The 19,340-nt window shown below is 45.2% G+C and overlaps 1 protein-coding gene across 1 annotated transcript in view; it reads right to left on the bottom strand.

Moving 5' to 3' along the window:
• Positions 1-403: 403 nt before the first annotated feature.
• The window catches only part of LOC147024647 (beta-1,4-galactosyltransferase 2-like), a 44,930-nt gene continuing 25,993 nt past the window's right edge, over positions 404-19,340 (bottom strand). Inside the window, exons 4-6 of the mRNA XM_085884758.1 lie at positions 2,099-2,221; positions 1,907-2,011; positions 404-1,561 (exon numbers count right to left, since the gene is read on the bottom strand). Coding sequence (XP_085740884.1) covers positions 1,432-1,561; positions 1,907-2,011; positions 2,099-2,221 — 358 coding nt within the window. The 3' untranslated portion in view covers positions 404-1,431. The remainder of the gene's footprint in view (positions 1,562-1,906; positions 2,012-2,098; positions 2,222-19,340) is intronic.

Below are 19,340 nucleotides of genomic sequence, written 5' to 3'. Positions count from 1 at the left end.
CATGGACCTGAATATAGTTCACCAGAATGTCAAGGTGATCTTCCTGCTGCCAAACACCACCTCCCTGATACAGCTGCTTGACCAAGGGGTAATCTTGACTCTCAAAACCTAATTCATGGTTAGGGTGGTGGGCTTGGGATCCTAGGGTCCCGAGTTCAAATCCCGCTCAGCTGTTGAATTAATACCAGGTGAGGTTAACTCCACCTGTCATCCTTCCGAGGTCGGCAAAATGAGTGCCAGCATGCTGGTATCCTGTGTTGGAGTGGCGACCCATCCAGGACTGTGCCCAATAGCCAAGGAGACTGCTTAGGCAGCACCAACGCTCTGCACAGAGTATGGTCCCAATGGATGGATGCTATCTCCAAAATCATTAGAAGTATGGGGGGGGGGGGAAACACATCAATAAACTAAACAAATTTTATTCAATGCATAATGATTGGTAACAAATTTACAAAAAGGCACAGCTTGGTAGCAAATCAGCAGTTATAAGAGTAAGAGTAAACAAGTAAAGTTAAAGTGCAAAGGTGTTAAAAGGACCAACAAAAGCAACCGATTTCTTGAATGAAATGACAAATAAAGTGTTATCTGGAAAAAAAATTACGTGAGAGGTTGTATTGCATATTAAATATTGAGAAACTTTCAGAAAACAAACAAATTATGAAAAATTGTTCCATTTAGTGGATTTTCCCTCGACATCTTGTTCATCCAGAAAATCCAGTTCAACAATTTAATTATGATGCAATGTATAGAAATTATTTTCCTTCTTTTGGCAACATACTACTTTTTAACATTTGGATCAGACAACAAAAAGAAAAAGCCAGACTTGCAGGTTTCCAGAACAAGTCATACATGTCAAAAACAAATGGAGGCATTTTCCTGCAAATTTTTTTTTTTAAAGTGTCCTGGGAATCTACTGATGTTGAAACTCATGACATTCCCATTTCCCAAAAGATATAACCAAACCCTCACACCCTTTATGAATGCAACCAAAATAACCAAAGGAGACAGTAAGTGAGATAATCAAAACCAAATTAAACTATTCAATCATGAAACTTGGCCCCCATACAGAAGACCAAATCCAACTGCCATACTTGATTTGCAATCGATGAAAAGTTTTTTTTTTTTTAAATACCTGCAAAGAATATGTTTGTTTACTATACCTTGGCATAATCAAAAAGTATTGAATTCAATATCAGTACAAATTAAATATTGCCTATAATGGCTTCCTGAAATTGGAATGTAAACTGAACATAATGGACAGGCTGTTTGCAGTGGCAGATTTCCATTGCAAGAACACACTCAATCGCTCTGTCAATACCAGATTTTGGTAGATCACCGAAGTCATAGAAAAATAATAGTGTTCCCAATATCTTTCTAAAAGTAAAATGTCATGCAGGTGAAGCCTTTGCAAAAAAAATCCGTAAATCACTTTCAAGGCGTTTCTATATCCACTGTGATATTGGTGTAGAGTGGGTAGACATCCTTTTTCACAAGCTGATACTTCAGAGAATTTAGCCCATCAGTCATCATGGTCCACCTTGTCTTACTGATCTGTGTGAATCTGTGGAAGCATTTGACAAGGCAAAACAGAATTATGCAAGATAGCTAAAAAGTACACAAATTGATCAAGCGGGAACTTCTAAACAGACATACATACATAAATACATAGCTTGTTAAAAAAAGAAAAGATCCAAGTCTTGAGAAGAAGGACCAGAAATGTGATGACTAACTTTGCAGGAGAGATGAGTGCATCATTCAGGTTTTACAATATACAATATTTATGTATATTGATTACTCACGAGGCACACATAAGGGATAAATGATGTTACATGTCCAATGTGGCTTTTGAAAATGCCAGTGCCTCATCTTCCTTAGTTTAGTGCAGAAAATAATCAATGGCACCAACCGTTTTGGATTAGCTTCGTTTTTAGCATCTCTGTGATGTTGAATCATCCTGTATCGACCGATGTTGCTGTCTGGGCGTGACACCTTCATGCCATTCAGGGTTATTCTGCAGAAGATAAGTGGGTTTCGTACGTGAATGATAAAAGTTCCATGCACAAAAGAAAACAAGAAGTTCAAGTAAAGCAGGACACACCTGTTGTATATATCATCGTCCTCTCCTCCCCAGCCCCAGTAGTTATTTGGGAAGCCATTGATCTTTAAGAATTGCACTTTTGATAGGCCAGATACCCCTCCAAAATATCCACTGTATGGCAACCTGAAAAAAAAACTTGTTAAAACATGCATGACTCCGCTCTCAAAAGTGCAGAACGAAAAAACGAAATAGAACAAAAATCTTTGAGAATAATAAACTACTTAAAGAGAAATAACGAGGAATAATTTCAGAAATGTATGCCAAATAGCCAATTGTCATTGAGAGTTTATTAAACAGGTCGAGAGAATGTATATTTCAAGCATTTCATCTACTTCTCTGAACAAAATCCAGGAGATTCTGTCTTAAGATACTGGCACAAGTGCAAAACCAAAACTGGTCTCTCAAAGCAGGTAGTCTTCCATTTGAGAGATACTATCAAGCCTCAAGATACCTTATATGCATCATCGTGACATCTACTTTACTCTTTGCATGACAATGAGGTCAATTTCTATTTTTAATGCAGCATGTATTGATATCAGATTGAAGCAATATGTTTTAAGTTCTGCCGTGCACATGACACACACCAAGTGACGAGAAAAACTGCTGTATATTTAGATGCTGTAAGTTCCAACTCTGCTATATCCATGACCCAAACAAGTACTGTATGTACCGAAGCAATTTTATTTCATAAAATCAGTATTAACAGAGCCAAACCTGGTGTTGGCTTCACAGTTATATTAAGGTGTCTGGCTTAAGATCTTAGGGTCTTGAGTTTGAGCCCCTGTCGGCTGTTGAATTGACACCAGGTGGGATTGACTCAGCCTGTCATGAGTTGGTGAAATGAGTATCAGTGTACTGGTAATAGAGGGCACTGCATCAGTGGCATAGCTGTGCCTCCAGAAAATTATGCAACCAGCAGCCACAGGCTGCACATGATAGCTAGTATCAACCAGAAACCTCAAAGTGTAATCTTAGGAATCCTATTGCCTTTAATAGCGAACGCAGTGAGCTTCATACTTAACGCGTGCACGTGAGAGAATAGGAAACAACAACAACAACAACAACAACAACAACACAATACCCCTGGCTATTTGGAATCTGTGTCGTTGGATATGACCTTTTGCTTCCGGTTGTTTTTAAACGCTGTGCGGTGGATAAACACAATTGGGTTTTATTTCTATCTTGTGAATATTACTTAACGCGTGCACATGAGAGAATAGGAAACAAAAACAACAAAATACCCTGCCAATTGTGAATCCGTGTCATTGGCTATGACCCTTTTGCTTCTGGTATTTTTTTTTTTTGTTTCCGGTTTTTGTCATGGGGAATGATGCATGCCGGGACATAAAGGCAACGTCGGAGACATGAAAGACCCAAATAATATCAGACATGGTGTATATTTCCTCCACTGATTTTAATAAAGATATCTCCCGCATCATCAAAAAATAATTTTTTATCGTGATTTACGTTATTTGATCGCTGATCCCGAATCCAGGCCGAAGTAACCGGAAATTGCGTATACACTTGTCAACAAGTTATCGGTAAAGTCAGAAGCGAATGCAAGAAGAATTCTACGTTCTCTTCTAGGCTTTGCCTATTCCATATTATTCATATCATGTGTTTATCAAAATATCCATGATTTACCAGCCTTGTCTGGCATTTCCACCAAATCACCAAAACAAATTGGTGCATTTCCTTGACCAAGTTAATTGGCTGATAAGGTCCCATCTGCGCAGATTTTTAGATACAAAATCAAAATTTTACATTACAAAACTAGGGTCATTAAGCAATACCTCAAGTCTTACCATACCAGGTGGTGTAATGGTTAGTATGTCCGCTCAGAGTCTGGGAGGTCAGTGGTCTGAACCACGGCCGAATCATAGCAGACTTTAAAAATGGTACGTGCTGCTTCCTGGCTTGACACTCAACATTTAAAAGGATAGAACACGGACAATCCCCATGGGATGGCATCCATGGGGATGAGGAAATTCCTCCTGAGCAAATGTGCGGTGAGACATGTGGCACCATTGTTATGACGTCGCTGGTACCCAGAGTACCCCGGGAAGTGAAGGCACTTCTCCCAAGCTCAGTGGTTGTGTTAAGTGTTTATTTTAACAGTATGTCCACGTGTGTGAGTAGCAGCTCCATTACAAGCTTTTGACCTTGTACAAAAATAAAAACTAGAAAGCATCTGAAAATGCAAAGCCCATCTGTGTCCACTTTGTACTCAAACTAAGCTTAATGAGACCGACAGTTAAAAAAAAAAAAAAGAAAAAAAAAAGTACATTTTTTGATTAAAACATTTATGGCTGCTCTACCACTTAACCAATGATGTCATCCTTACAATCTTATATTCCCCATTGGGAGTAGAATGAGATGTGCCAAGTTAAAAAAAAATCTGATCAGCAGTTTCAGAGATATAATACATTACTTTTTTTTGCGTTTAACCCAAGATGGTTGCCATATCACATGACCTATGATGTTACAATTGTAATTGAAATGTTCTCCGGGGGGCGGGGGGGGGGAGGAGGAGGAGGTCACTCCAACACTGAAAATTGTGTCAATGGGACGAAGTGGTTGCCGAGAAAAAAAAAAAAATATATATATATATATATATTAAAAAATAAGGGAAAAAAAAGGCCAAAAAAGGTTGAACAAGAATAATAATAATAATAATAATAATAATAATAATAATAATAATGGTAATAGTAATAAATAAATAGGACCACCTGTCCTGAAGCTCACCTGGATCAGGACAATCACTCAAACCCCCTGCAGACCCCCTTAGACCCTCAATTTTTTAATGGTGTGAACAATCTTTGGTACATCACAGGTGATGAAGGTTGTGGTCAAGTTTCATTGAAATTGTGTGTGTAGTTCGTAAAAGCAAATACCCATTTTGGGGGGTCAATCCCCCACGAGACCCCATTTAATTAGCGGATTTTGATGCAGTCAATACACTTTGGAACATCACTGGTGATGAAGGTTGTAGTCAGATTTCATTAGAATTGTGTGTGTAGTTTCGGAGAAGACAGCAAATGCATAGTTTGGGGGGAAACCCGTCTTAGACACCGACAAACTTTGGTACATCACCGTGATGAAGGTTTAGGACTTAGGTCAAGTTTCATCAAAATTGTGGGTGTAGTTTCGGAAAAGAAAGCAAATACATCTTTTGGGGGGCAACCCCCTTGTAAACCACAAATTTTTTTTAATGCCATGAACAATCTTTGGTACATCACAGGTGATAAAGGTTGTGATCAAGTTTCATCGAAATTGTGTGTAGTTTTGGACAAGAAAAGGAAATATTTTTTTTGATTGGGGCACCCCATGTACCAATGCTCGTTCACCAATATCGAACCAGCAGCACCATACCCACAAGACCACCACAACAGTTACAACTGCTTCACTGTGCCTCAACACCACCAGCCATCATCTATCTCATGTTGCTCGCTTACCATCCTCTCATGCCTTCAACCATTGTCCGTTTCAACGATCACCTCAACCACAAGACCACCACAATGATTACACTCACCTCCATAACAACTCCTCACCACAGCAAACACCTCCCCACACCACAAGACCGTTGGCTGGCATCCTACAGTGCTGAGGGACGCCACGTCACGTGCGTACCTCGGGAACATGTCACCGCCTCGAGGTAAGCTTATAACTCGCAGCGCAAATGTGCGCTCGAGTTCCCGTTGCCACCTCCCACTGGATAATTCCATTGCTATCCAATGCACCATCCATTGCCATCCAGGATGTTCATGCATAAAACAAACAGGGAGTGCCACATGTAGCCACATGTTAAGTGTGGAGAGCTTTGATGCATGGCTCATCCCAGAGAACAATGAAAACGTATTTCCCCCAGCGAACTCAGGGAAAGGGTGATATCACTCGGAAACCAATCTGGGCCTATGTGCAAGCCGCGGGAGGTGCACTAAAAAGACTACAACTAACTAAGACTAAAAAGGGAGGTGCACAACCTTCACTCCCAGCAGCCACGCCTGCAAGAGGCAGGGCATCGCCCCTGACCCCTGGCAGGCTCCACCCTTCCAGGGGCAAATACAAAAAGGCAGAGCACCTGAACAATCAGTGTAGTCTGGAGAGACTGGGGAAGGAAGGAAGGAAATGGTGGCATGAGATGGACAGGAGGACTGGAGTGAGCCGGGCGAGTGGATCCAATCCAAAGCGCAGTATTAAGCAGGAGGCCAGACCAATTATTTCCTCCTCCCTTTTTCCCCAGTGACGGGCAGTGCAGACTCCAGTATGCGCAAAGTAAAGCAAACTTGAGGCCGTTAACACCTCGCTCTGCTCTGAATCTTTCTCCCTATTTACCATTCGGCAGTGTGAATCGAATGGGGCCTGTCATGTTAAATGAGCAAGTCTGTATAAGTTATATAGAATTGGTGTACAATTTTGCTCTTTTTACTTATGGACCACATTGTATATCTTTTGCTGCACACCCCACATGAATGACTGTCTCTTCTATACGAATTCCTGTACATAAAACACTGTTTTACATGTACCACATGCTTCTTCTCATCCTTGTAAATAAATCCTTGGTGTTTGTTCATCTGAATCTGCTTGTCGTGTCTTTTCCTTCGTTGGTGTCACATAGTCCGCATTTATTACTCGCCTGTGACATTCTACCTACTGATTGGCACCACGACATTAGCTGGTATGTACTTAGCATGCTCCGCTTTGCTGCACCTGATAAAAAAAGATAAAACAAGTACGTATCGAGGGTGCGATCCCCCCTTGATATTGCCAAGCCATCAGAAAGGTAACCCGTGTCGTAGTGAGAACCCTGCCAGGTTTGGTGGTATCAATCGGTGTTCGAGGTTTCAGCTTCAAACTTGCAGTGCGCCAGATAGCGGAGTTATCCATGGCTGGTGGCCTCAGGGCTGGGAGGAGTCTGAGAAGTTCCCATCGTGGTGAACCTCAAACCCTGAGTCCGTCACCATATTTACATGCTGGAGAACTTTACTTTGATTGCACTATTAAATGCCTTGTTGATTGTGTGTGTAAACACTTTGCATTCAATAGTAACACTATTATATAATGGCAGCAATAATATTCCACCGTTAACTACTAGCCATATAGGTGTGATTGGCCCTCGGTCAGTGGTGTCGTTACAGGCCCACTCCCACCAGGCTGATTTACAGGCGTTATCCCACCCACCACTCCTAGGCCTTCATTGCCATACATGTAGGTTTGCAGCTTTGCCTACTTTATGGAATCCTTTCAAGAGCTGTCAAAATGTTGAGTAGTAACCTTCCCACTGCAAAATATAGTGGCATTCATGTTTAAGTTCCAAATGCTTAGCTTAAACAAATTTTGGAAGAAAAATAAGAAAAGCATCCATGCTATCCCTACATATAGGAAGTCCAACGACTTCCTGATATTTTCAGACTGCTCCACTACTGCTGTTGAGCATGGAACATCACCAACATTGAAAATTCAGCCAATGTTGGTGAAAATACTTTAAACAATCAAAGTAACCTTTGTCCTCATTGAATTGATGACTCTTCAGAATGGGAAATCTGGCGAATACAATGAAAAGATAAAATATATTGTGATGAAGATCTGCCTATCACATTAACCAACAACAGATCTTCTTGCAAGGGAAAGATCAATGCTTTACAATCTAGGAGAGAAAACAGTGCTTGGATATTGTTATCTTACAAGAAGCAGATGCCCTCAAAAGTGGGTGGGGGGGGGGGCATAACAAAAAAATATATTTATTTAACCTAACTGCTTGCGAGCCAGAATTTTGACTGAGCTGGAATGCTGTGGGTATTCTGTGTTCACTTACTCTCGTGTGTACACTTTTTGGTGCGCATTAAAAGCTCTTCTCTACCATGATCAGCGCAGACATTGCTCGATTTCAATCAGCTATAGAACCTGATCTCTACATTTGGCGTAGTGCGGCACGATAAAGCAGATCAAAGGGGGCGAACAGCGGCCTTGGTGAGACGAAAGAAGAGAAAAGCCGGCCGGCTTAAAGATAAGGTAAGAACTGCCTCTTTTCTCGCACCAGGGCATGCAGGTTCGCTGCTCTTTGTGATCTGTCCTTATCTTAAAAGAACGGAAAAAGAGGGAGCTTTTATGCACATCAAAAGAGGGGTACCCCGGGGGTTTAAGTGTCCGAAGGAGAGGTTGAAGGTGATGCTACAAGGCTCACCTGAGAAACCTCTGTAGGACAGGGTCTAAAGGGGAGATTGCAGGGAACAAACCCTGGGAGGGTAACCTGAGATATCTCTGAGAGACACAAGGTACTTCTGTGGGAGATTGAGGGCGTGGAAGGTGTGCAAGGGAGTGTGAGGGTTCGTGGAAAGGTGTGAAAAACACCCAACCCAACGTGAGATCGCCCCAGGCAAAATACTGACCAGTCCAAGAATACTCTAGAAATGATCAAGGAAAAGTGGGAAAATAAAGCTACAACGGAAATTATGGACCAAGGTCATGTGATCAATTAGAATTATGGTATAAATGAATATAAAAGTACCCAAGTGCATTCCTAAAATAACATTCGTTGAGATATGCATATGTGAATAAGCTAGAACCAGACTTGAAGCCTGTAAGATGTGTAAGGAAGAAGTATGACAAATAAATAATGCTGCAAATGTGAAGCAGCAAATAAAGAGGAAAAGAACAAGTTTGTATTCGAACCTGAAAGGTATCTGGCTGCTGGCCACAGCCTCTGCTTTCCCGGTTCAAGCAAAAGGTAGGACCAGAAGGAGTGGTAATTCAAATCGGCATACCATCCATAAAAAGAACAGGAATTGAGATTAGTTCTGATGTGATAATATTTGGAAATTGAGCAAGGTGCTAAAAGAACAGCAGACGAAGCCAGGCTGCTCGTGAAAACGATACTTGGAAATGGCAGGTGGGAGGGAATGATGGTGCCTCCTGTGTGGAGGGATGTGTGCGCTTTGCCTGTAGGATAATAGGTGGGGGCTAGCTGTGTCAAAGTGCACAAGCTGTGCCCAGAGTCGGGCTGTGTGAAATGACATCGGTGGACGAATGTTAACGTTGCCTGAACTGCTGCGAGGAAGGCAATGGCAGACCACCCAATGCAACCTTTTAGTCAACTCAAACAGGCAAAGAATTCCTTGCTCATCATGAATGAAATAATGACATCCTAGAACCAGGACAAAGATGTTAGGTAAGCTGCACACTCAATAAAATGGAAATGCTTTTGGGATAAATGGCTCGTGATCTTTGACCACGTGGCCATTGCGGGCCTTGTCACGGAGCATTAATCCTCTGCCTGGCGCAATCGAGCTCCCTGTACGAAAGTGGACAGAGGAGCATGTTTGTTGTCCTTATATGAGCCTCTATCTGTCAGGATAAATTCATGGGATTAAAATTGACCATTAGGGCTGGTTAAGCGAGACTGGTTGTAGTAACACCCTGCTGTGAAGTATGAGATTTGCCGATCTGTGCGCCATCTTTTGTTTGGAAGTCGGGTTGCATGGAGTTTGCCTGAAGAGGGGAAGATGCTTTGTAAAATAAATATCTTTTTTTTTAAACTGAATGAAACGCGGAAATTATCAGCACGGTTGGTTGCATCATTATTGTGAGGAGCTCAGTTTTACAATCAAGGGTGGTAGGTGTGGTGAATTGAGGTGAATTGAGGGACATGACGCGGGATCACATGTTGTGCGTCTCGCGTATAAGGGGAGGTCTCTGCGGCACGAGTGGTTGTCCCCGGGGCATTGCCATTTACATCGGCTGTTCACTTGATGCTCGTTAACTGAAGGTGCTCATTGACTGGTGAGAATGGAGATTATATCGAACTCCGTGCTTACGCGGATTTATTCTGCAGTGATTAATTGCACATGTATACGTTACTGCTTATGTACTCCTAGCTGAACCTGTATTCCCCGGTGTGCCCACAGAAGCGGCTCCAATCAAATGGAATAAAGCCTAAACTCTGAAGGTTCATCTCTCGCTCTCATTTCAATTTATTCCATTTGGTTTTCTCGGCTCTCTCAACCAACGATGGACAAGATCTACAAACCAGAGAGGTTTGACGCAGACCCAAACGCGACTGACGCAGAAATGAAATGGTCGCATTGGTTCTGTTCCTTCTCACACTATCTGACCATCATCGAGGAAGGAGCTGACAAATTTGCCGCTCTCGTGAATCATGTCTCGCCCAGCGTGTACAGGCTCTTCTCGGAGTGCGACACTTACGAAGCAGCGATTGACGTGCTGCAGGCGCTCTACGTGAAGCCCAAGAACGAGGTATACATACGACATCTTCTCAACACACGCAAGCAAGCAGCCGGGGAGACAATCGATCAGTTCCTGCAAGCTCTGAATCAGCTGGGAAAAGACGGCAGCTTCCGGGCCGTAAGCGCCGAGGAACACCGAAAGGAAGCCACACGGGAGGCATTCATCCAAGGACTCAGATCAGCCCACATACGGCAACGCTTACTAGAGAAAGCGCAACCCACTCTTGACAAAGTAGTCGATCAGGCACGAGCGATGGATACGGCTCAGCAGCAATCTGAGTCATTTGGGACACCGATGCTGCTAATGAACGCTGCTACGATGGGAACCCAAGGAACCCCACTGGCACAGACACAGCCAGACATAGGGGATGGAGAAACACCCGAGGAGCCGGATACACAGGCCACGTCAAACTCCTCAGCAACTGCTCCGGTTGGTAAATGCTTCTTTTGTGGGTACAAAAGGCATCCTCGTCAAAAAATGTCCCGCCAGAGATGCCACATGCATGAATTGCGACAAGAAAGGGCATTATTCCAGGGTATGTAAATCTACTCTAAGGAGAAATAAACCCACTTCTGCGGCTCTCTACTCGCAGAATAAATTAACTGCAGCCTCCCCGGGGAATCTATCCAAGGCTATCATCAACGTACGAATTAACGGGCATGAGGCTGAGGCACTGATTGATACCGGTAGCTCTGAAAGTTTCGTCAACAGCTCGCTAGTGAAGGGCAGGAAATGGGTAATCCACCCGACTGACAATACGGTATGCATGGCCGCCACCTCACTACAATCCCGCGTACGAGGGTACTGCAATGTTGAATTGGACGTAAAAGGGTACACGCATCGGGATGTAAGGGTACTGGTGCTTCGTGATTTGTGCGCAGACGTAATTCTGGGTCATAATGTCCTCAAGCAGCACACGAGCGTCGAAATACCCTTTGGAGGAAGCAAACCTCGTCTAATTTTAAATGCGTTGACCACCGCGGAGGTGACGTCCCCCCAGCTGTTCGCTAACTTGTCGCCGGTCTGCAAACCGATAGCGATTAAATCGCGGCGATATACCACTGCTGACATGAATTTCATCACTTCAGAAACCAAGCGATTACTGGAAGAAGGAATTATAGAACCGAGCGACTCGCCATGGCGCGCACAGGTGTTAGTAACCAGCAGTCAGAACCATAAGAAACGAATGGTTGTCGATTATTCCCAAACGGTCAATCGCTTCACCCAACTCGACGCCTACCCCCTGCCGCGCATAGATGAGATGGTCGAACGCGTGGCCAATTATAAGGTATTCAGTACCATCGACTTGCGAAGCGCCTATCATCAAATTCCCATCCGAGAGGAAGACAAACCTTACACTGCATTCCAGGCAGGGAGGCGCCTCTACCAATTCAGGAGAATACCTTTCGGTGTCACGAATGGGGTAGCTTGCTTCCAACGGGTTATGGACGACATCATCTCAGATGAAAACCTCAAAGACACTTTTGTTTACGTGGATAATGTCACAGTGTGCGGTAGGGATCAGAGGGAACATGATAGGAATCTAGACAGATTCTTGAGCATTGCTAGAAAATATAATCTGACTCTCAACTACGAGAAATGCGTATTCTCGGCAAGGTCAATTGACCTTCTCGGCTACACGATAGCCGACGGCACAATTAAGCCTGATCCTGAGCGATTGCGCCCGCTCCGTGAGCTACCCCCACCTCAGGACCTGCAGACAATGCGCCGGGTGATCGGGATGTTCGCTTACTATGCGAGATGGATTTCGCAATACTCCGAGAAAATACATCCCCTAGTGCATTGCAAAAACTTTCCACCAGATGCCGCTGTTGTAAGAGCTTTCCACAACCTCAAGGATGATATCAGTAAGTCCGTGGTTTTATCGATCGACAGCTCGGTGCCCTTCGTGGTGGAAACCGACGCTTCAAATCACGCCATAGCTGCTACACTTAATCAGTCTGGGCGGCCGGTCGCGTTCTTCTCGAGAACTCTCTCTAGAAGTGAGCAGAGACACTCAGCGATAGAGAAGGAAGCGTACGCCATCGTTGAAGCGCTGCGGAAATGGAGACATTATTTATTGGGAAACCACTTCACGCTCGTTACGGACCAACGATCCGTGGCATTCATGTTTGATGGGAAAAATAACGGGAAAATTAAGAATGAAAAAATTATGAGATGGTGGATAGACCTAGCTTGCTACAGTTACGACATTGTTTACCGGCCCGGGAAAGAAAACCCTGCTGCAGATACCTTCTCTCGGGTCTACAGTTCGGCAACAATCAGTCAGGCTTTGCAAGACCTCCATGTGTCTCTGTGCCACCCGGGGGTAACCAGGATGGCACATTTCGTGCGCAGACAAAATCTTCCCTATTCTGTTGAAGATATTAAACAAATGAATGCTTCATGCCCTGTTTGTGCTGAACTAAAACCCAGATTTTATGGCGCGGCATCTGGCAGACTGATCAAGGCCACTTCCCCCTTCGAGAGACTAAACATCGACTTCAAAGGGCCCCTGCCGACCGAGACAGACAACAGATACATATTCACTGTTGTTGATGAATATTCAAGGTTCCCTTTCGCATTTCCGTGCTCGGATATGACCTCGGGCACTGTCGTGAGATGTCTCTCTGACCTCTTCGCTATGTTTGGAAAACCTTCGTACATACATTCAGACAGAGGGCCGTGTTTCATGTCGGCCGGGCTAAAACAATTCCTACTAGAGCTCGGCATAGCAACTAGTCGAACGACGGGTTACAACCCACAGGGAAACGGGCAGGTGGAAAGGTATAATGGAGTTATTTGGAAAGCCGTAACTCTGGCGCTGAAATCGAGAGGACTGGGCCCCGAGCGGTGGGAGGTTACTCTTCCCGACGCTCTGAATTCCATACGCTCTTTGCTCTGCACGTCCACCAATGCAACTCCTCACGAACGAATGTTTACTCACCAGCGACGTTATGTTGACGGTCAAACGGTGCCCAACTGGCTGACCCATCCCGGTACAGTGTTCATGAAACGCCCGCTACGACAAAGCAAGTATGAACCCCTGGTGGAGGGGGTCGAACTCATTGACACTAATCCAGAGTATGCTCATGTCAGGCTCCCGGATGGCAGGGAGACCACTGTTTCGGTTCGCCATCTGGCTCCCTCAGGTACTCCTCCCGCCGGTACACCACCTTCTGGCACTCCTCCTTCTGACATTTCCCCCCCAGGAACTCCACCGGGCGACGGGGCTGCCGCGTTCCACCCGAGAGCGATCGAGGAGTCATCCCCGGCACAAGTCGAGGCTCACCAAGAGGATCGGGAGTCTCCCTCAAGTGAAACTGCCGTTCTTATTTTTTTTTTTTTTTTTTTTTTTTTTTTTTTTTGTATACCTTGGTCGAGGCTCGTATGAGAGCTAACACACAACTCACAGCAAGGAGGCATGAGACAAGAGGGGCGGGAGTGGAAGGGACAAAACATTGGGGAACAGACACGTGAACTGTGGAAGGGAGAGGGATGGGGATGGGACGGGGAACATGGCGAAGAGAAGATGGACATTACAGGGACTTTCAGGAAGGAAAGCAGGGGAATTGAAGGAGGTGGGCTTGGGTGGATTATCGGGGTAGAAAAGATCGAGGATTTGGATGGGGGAAGATAAGAGGTGGTGGTGAACAGCTGTTTTGAAAGCCTGAAGGGAAGAATGGGAAAGAATAGAGTGAGGAAGTTTATTCCAAAGGCGGGAAAAAGAGGAATGAAAGAGTGAAGATGAGCAGTGATTCGTGATTTTGGTAGTTTTACCAGAAGGGGGTTGTTGGCGGACCTTGAGCGCCCTGTGGAAATGTGGTTGGGACAAATCGCAGAGAGAGCAGGGGGGCAAGGCTGGAGAGGAGTCGGTAGAAGACAGAAAGACCACCGACCAACCTGCGGTGATTGAGTGAGAGGCCCAAAGACTCAGCTTCATTGCGGGAGATGCCAATGATCTTAAAAGCCCTGGTTTCGACAGCGTGAAGTCGAGAAAGGTGGGAGGCAGGAGCACCAGCCCAGAGGGAGAGCAGTACTCCATCAGGCTACGGACAAAAGCTTTGTAAGTGGTCAGGAGCTCAAGAGGGCCGAGGAAGGACTTTGCACGACGGAGGATTCCCAGTCGGCGACTGGCTTTTGAGGCAAGGTTGGAAATGTGACTTTCCCAGGAAAGGTCATGGCAGATAGTGAGACCCAGAAGCTTGAAAGAAAAGACTTCTTCCAGAGGATTGTTGAGAAAGTGGATGGGGGGTTTTGTAAACGGTCCTTTCGAAGAGACATAGTGAGAGTGTGAGATTTGTCTGGATTGAAAGACATGTTCCACGTGTTGGACCAGTTTGTGATTTTATCCAGATCTGCAGTGAGCGAAGAAGCTGCTGCTTGCCGGGCTGAGGGATGACAGATGGTACGGCAGAGGGTTGAGTCATCGGCAAAGAGAAATAGAGGATTTTCCAGAGAGTCCGAGAGATCATTGATGAAAACCAGAAAAAGAACAGGGCCCAGAACGCTACCTTGAGGAACTCCAGCCTGCACAGGAAGAGGGGATGAAAGAACTCCATTTAGGGCCACACGTTGACTGCGACAGGAGAGGAAGTCTGCGAGCCATGAGTGGAGATGGCCTTGAATACCATGGGCAGAGAGTTTGGTGAGTAGGGCAGGGTGCCAGACTGTGTAGGGGGTATGAATAAAGACCTGACAGGGTCATTTTCTTTTTGGGGGTGTCTGTGTCTGGTGGGGGCCAGTCCTTTAAACAGCACCTGTATGGGTGCTTGTGTATAAATTATTATTTCTTTTATATTCTAATGACTCTGCCATTATGTGCTCTTCATGGGCTTTATGGTGGTGCCCAGGGAGCCACTGGGTGTCTGGACCGCCTGGAGAAGCGGGAGGCGGTGGAACTGTTGGTGGTTCAGGTCCTATTGGACCTCCGGGCCCGAGTGGTCATGATGGCATGATTGGCCCTCAGGACAATGCTGGAGACAAGTTCCGCAAGGGGAGTCTGGAACACCAGGACACCAAGGTGCAATTGGAATAATTGGAACATCAGGATTGTTTGGGTTAGTGGGCGAGCAAGCCTTGTTTACTCCCGGAGAGGTCGGCGAATAAGGCCCCCTCGACGACTCAATCTGTAAAGGGGATTATCGGCATTCTTGCTGCTCATGCTCCCATATGCTCATTATATCATATATCGATGCTCATTTCCATGCTCCTACAACTCAAAATAATCACTGCTTGGCATGTATGCTTCTGTAGACCTATTAGTCCGCGTTGCTTGAAATGTATACTCCTATAGTGCTAAAGCAATCATGGTGTGTAAGATGGGCCCCTAGTTACATTTTAAAGGTGAGGAGAATGTGGTGAATTGAGGTGAATTGAGGGACATGACGCGGGATCACATGTTGTGCGTCTCGCGTATAAGGGGAGGTCTCCGCGGCACGGAGTGATTGTCCCCGGGGCATTGCCATTTACATCGGCTGTTCACTTGATGCTCGTTAACTGAAGGTGCTCATTGACTGGTGAGAATGGAGATTATATCGAACTCCGTGCTTACGCGGATTTATTCTGCGGTGATTAATTGCACATGTATACGTTACTGCTTATGTACTCCTAGCTGAACCTGTATTCCCCGGTGTGCCCACAGAAGCGGCTCCAATCAAATGGAATAAAGCCTAAACTCTGAAGGTTCATCTCTCGCTCTCATTTCAGTAGGCATCTGTGGTTGAATGTACGAAGTAAGCCGTGTGTGGAGCCCTCGAAGGAGGGAGGGAGGGCTATACGGTGTGCGAGATGGAGCACGAAGCACGAGTGGAGTCAACATCTGGGCCGCATTGAAATCGGCCGTGCCGAGGGTGCTGTGTAAATTTTCCAAGCAGTTCATCTTGGCCTTGGAAGTTTGCAAGTACACATGTGCAAATGGACAAGACCATTGTGTGCTGGACCCTGAGTAAATTCTACAATGTGCCAACCTCCTACATCCCCCTGCACCTCCGAAGAGTCTGGAGGTATGGACGCTGACCTTTGAGCTGTGCAGATCTAAACTGCCACCCTGGTGTTTCACATGCACTGTGAGATCTGCTAACATCGGTTAGTGGACATTAAAGATCCCACGATGCTTTTCGTGAAGAGTCGGCAAGTTATCGCCGGCACCTTGAACATTCATGATGGGCATAAGTCAGAACTCGAGTCGTCATTCGTGTGCAGCACGTGGCGACAGATTAGTATCAATCGTCACAAGGACGTGGCAGTGCAAATGATGCAGTGTCCCTCCACCGATACGCACATTGGAACCGGTACTCATCTCGCCGACCTGGGTTGAATGAGGGAATGCGAATCGTGCAAGTAAGATGCGGAGTGTGTTGTGGGATTGAGTTTAGGGTCACGGCTACTGTGTTTTGGATTGGTGGGGAGAGGATTGGCTTGGAGGTGGGTAAGGAGCCACAATCAGCTGGCATAAACGGTCACGCAGTTCATTCTATAGGCAGTCCAAGCCGCCACCCACCTAGGGTCGTCTGTTGTTGAGGAGCAATTTTGAAGAGCAGAATTAATATTCGAGTGGTTATGCCGAGACTGTCATGTGATGAGGACCTGTCAGAGTAAGTCATTTGTTACACATGACAATGACTGATAGGGCAGCATATGTAATTTATAAACAGGGTGAACACATCGTAGACCAGTTTGTATCAGTGCAGCGAGGAGTCATAATTTGTTAATTGAAAGATTAACGAACTGGGTTGTATTTTTGTACTGATGTTGTGGTAAAGGTATTTAAAAGATGAGGTGTTAGTTGTTTGGACAAAAGCACAATTTCAAATTGCCAGAGGTATTATTGGTACACTATGTGGATGATTGCAGGGGAAACATCTTAACCATTTTGGGGTACTGGCTGCCAGAGGCGATGAGGTGCCAAAGGCAAATTACAACTGTGCAGGACCCAAGTAACGTATGGGGAACATGTGTTGAGTGGAACCTTGAGAATACCATGAGGTAATGGCTTGTGGACTATACTAAACGTTTGGAGGTGTTATAATAAAGAGGAAAATATTTGATTAATGTCATAAAGTGTGCTAGTCAAGGATAGTAATATATTGAGCACATATGAAGCAAAAATTACAACAACGACAGCCTTCCTGGCTTTCTTCCACCATCACCCTTTTCGATGAGCATACGTGCCGAGCGCCTGTGGGGGAGTTCCATTGGCAATCGACGCAACCCTCCTACCTGGTGCTTGCAGCGGGATTAAGTTGCAGGTTCGAGTACCAGAGCCGAATCATCAAGGGCTGCACGAGGCAGGAAGGTCCAAACAAGCTTCTCACCTCCAGCTCACCTTCCCTCCGAGTGGGGGGTATGAATAAAGACCTGACAGGGTCATTTTCTTTTTGGGGGTGTCTGTGTCTGGTGGGGGCCAGTCCTTTAAACAGCACCTGTATGGGTGCTTGTGTATAAATTATTATTTATTTTATATTCTAATGACTCTGCCATTATGTGCTCTTCATGGGCTTTATGGTGGTGCCCAGGGAGCCACTGGGTGTCTGGACCGCCTGGAGAAGCGGGAGGCGGTGGAACTGTTGGTGGTTCAGGTCCTATTGGACCTCCGGGCCCGAGTGGTCATGATGGCATGATTGGCCCTCAGGACAATGCTGGAGACAAGTTCCGCAAGGGGAGTCTGGAACACCAGGACACCAAGGTGCAATTGGAATAATTGGAACATCAGGATTGTTTGGGTTAGTGGGCGAGCAAGCCTTGTTCAGGTGATCAAGTGGTGGGTGCAGGTGAGCACATGCATCTGTGGTGAAGGTAGTGGTCTGAACCCGTGGGTTGGTTCGGGCAGGCAGGATTCACAACATTTTTTGTTTACGTTGAGATCTGAATTTGTTGGCTTCTGACGTCAGCATTGGTTAGTATTTTAAAAACGTGTTTTTCATATCATAGCGGCCACCGTATCTGGGAAGGCTCTCTGTGCATTGTCAAAATGGTAGACCGTGGGGCTATTTACGCTCTCTGATGACGACCAACTTATGAATGGGAAAGAAGGGTGCGGTCGGTGGAACTGACTCTACTGCTCCCTCTAGCGGTCGTGCTTGCTGCTGATACCCAGCCCCCACAACAATATGGTCTTAATAAAGGGTAAAGTGGTTGCCCAAAAAGTGTTTTGCTCGGTTGGCTCATAAAAATGAGCTGCACGAGCAAAAGGGGGATGATATAGAAGGAGGTGCTGAGAACATGGTACACTCAAGGACTTACAGAGGTGGGAGAAAATCAAGAAAATTTCTAAAATCGAAAGTTTTTAGAAGAAGCTATGTGTATTATCAAATGTTTGTGGTGTGTGCTGCCTTTCGGCTGTTGGTTGCATCACTGGTTGGGGCATGAATGTGCTGCTGATGCGGTGCCCCTATTACCATTGTACTGATGTTTATTTTTGCCAGTCTTGAAGGAATGACAGGCTAAGTGGGCCCTCTGGGGTTCGTTTGGTGGTAAATGAAATTTAAGCTCAGGGCTCTTGGATCCCAGGTCACCAATTTAAGGGCAAGGCCAAACAGTACATATAATAATTATTGGTAAAATGTCTGGAGAATATATGGACATATATAAATGAAGATTAATTCTTGTGATGCTAATAAATATTGTGAAAGAGTTTGACAACAGGGTGTTCGAATGGAGGAACGTCCTGAAGACGCATTGGACTGGACCCTTTTAGTTATTATTGATTACCCAAGGAGCTGTCAAGAAAAGGTAAGCCAATCATGGATTTACGGATCTCACTGCAAAAGAGGATACGCGAAGTCGTAGGAAGAAAGAAAGGAAATTTGCAAGTTGAAATGTTACTGGAGGTTTATAACAGATGTGGCAGTGCTTTTGATTAGCATGTGTACAATCGTGATAATATGGACAATAATGTCAGAGAGCAGAATGTTTGGTAGGTCAATGGTCGGGGAAGCAAGGAATGGGTTGTGACAGGGTACGCAGTGAAGAAAAGGGTAAACATTGGGATCAATTG

Source organism: Eptatretus burgeri, chromosome 6 (assembly GCF_056783735.1).
Source record: "Eptatretus burgeri isolate ZD-2024b chromosome 6, Ebu_testis_v1, whole genome shotgun sequence".
Taxonomy (NCBI): Eukaryota; Metazoa; Chordata; class Myxini; order Myxiniformes; family Myxinidae; genus Eptatretus; species Eptatretus burgeri.
Note: the sequence above shows the minus strand (reverse complement) of the source record. Positions and strands in the feature narration are given on the sequence as shown.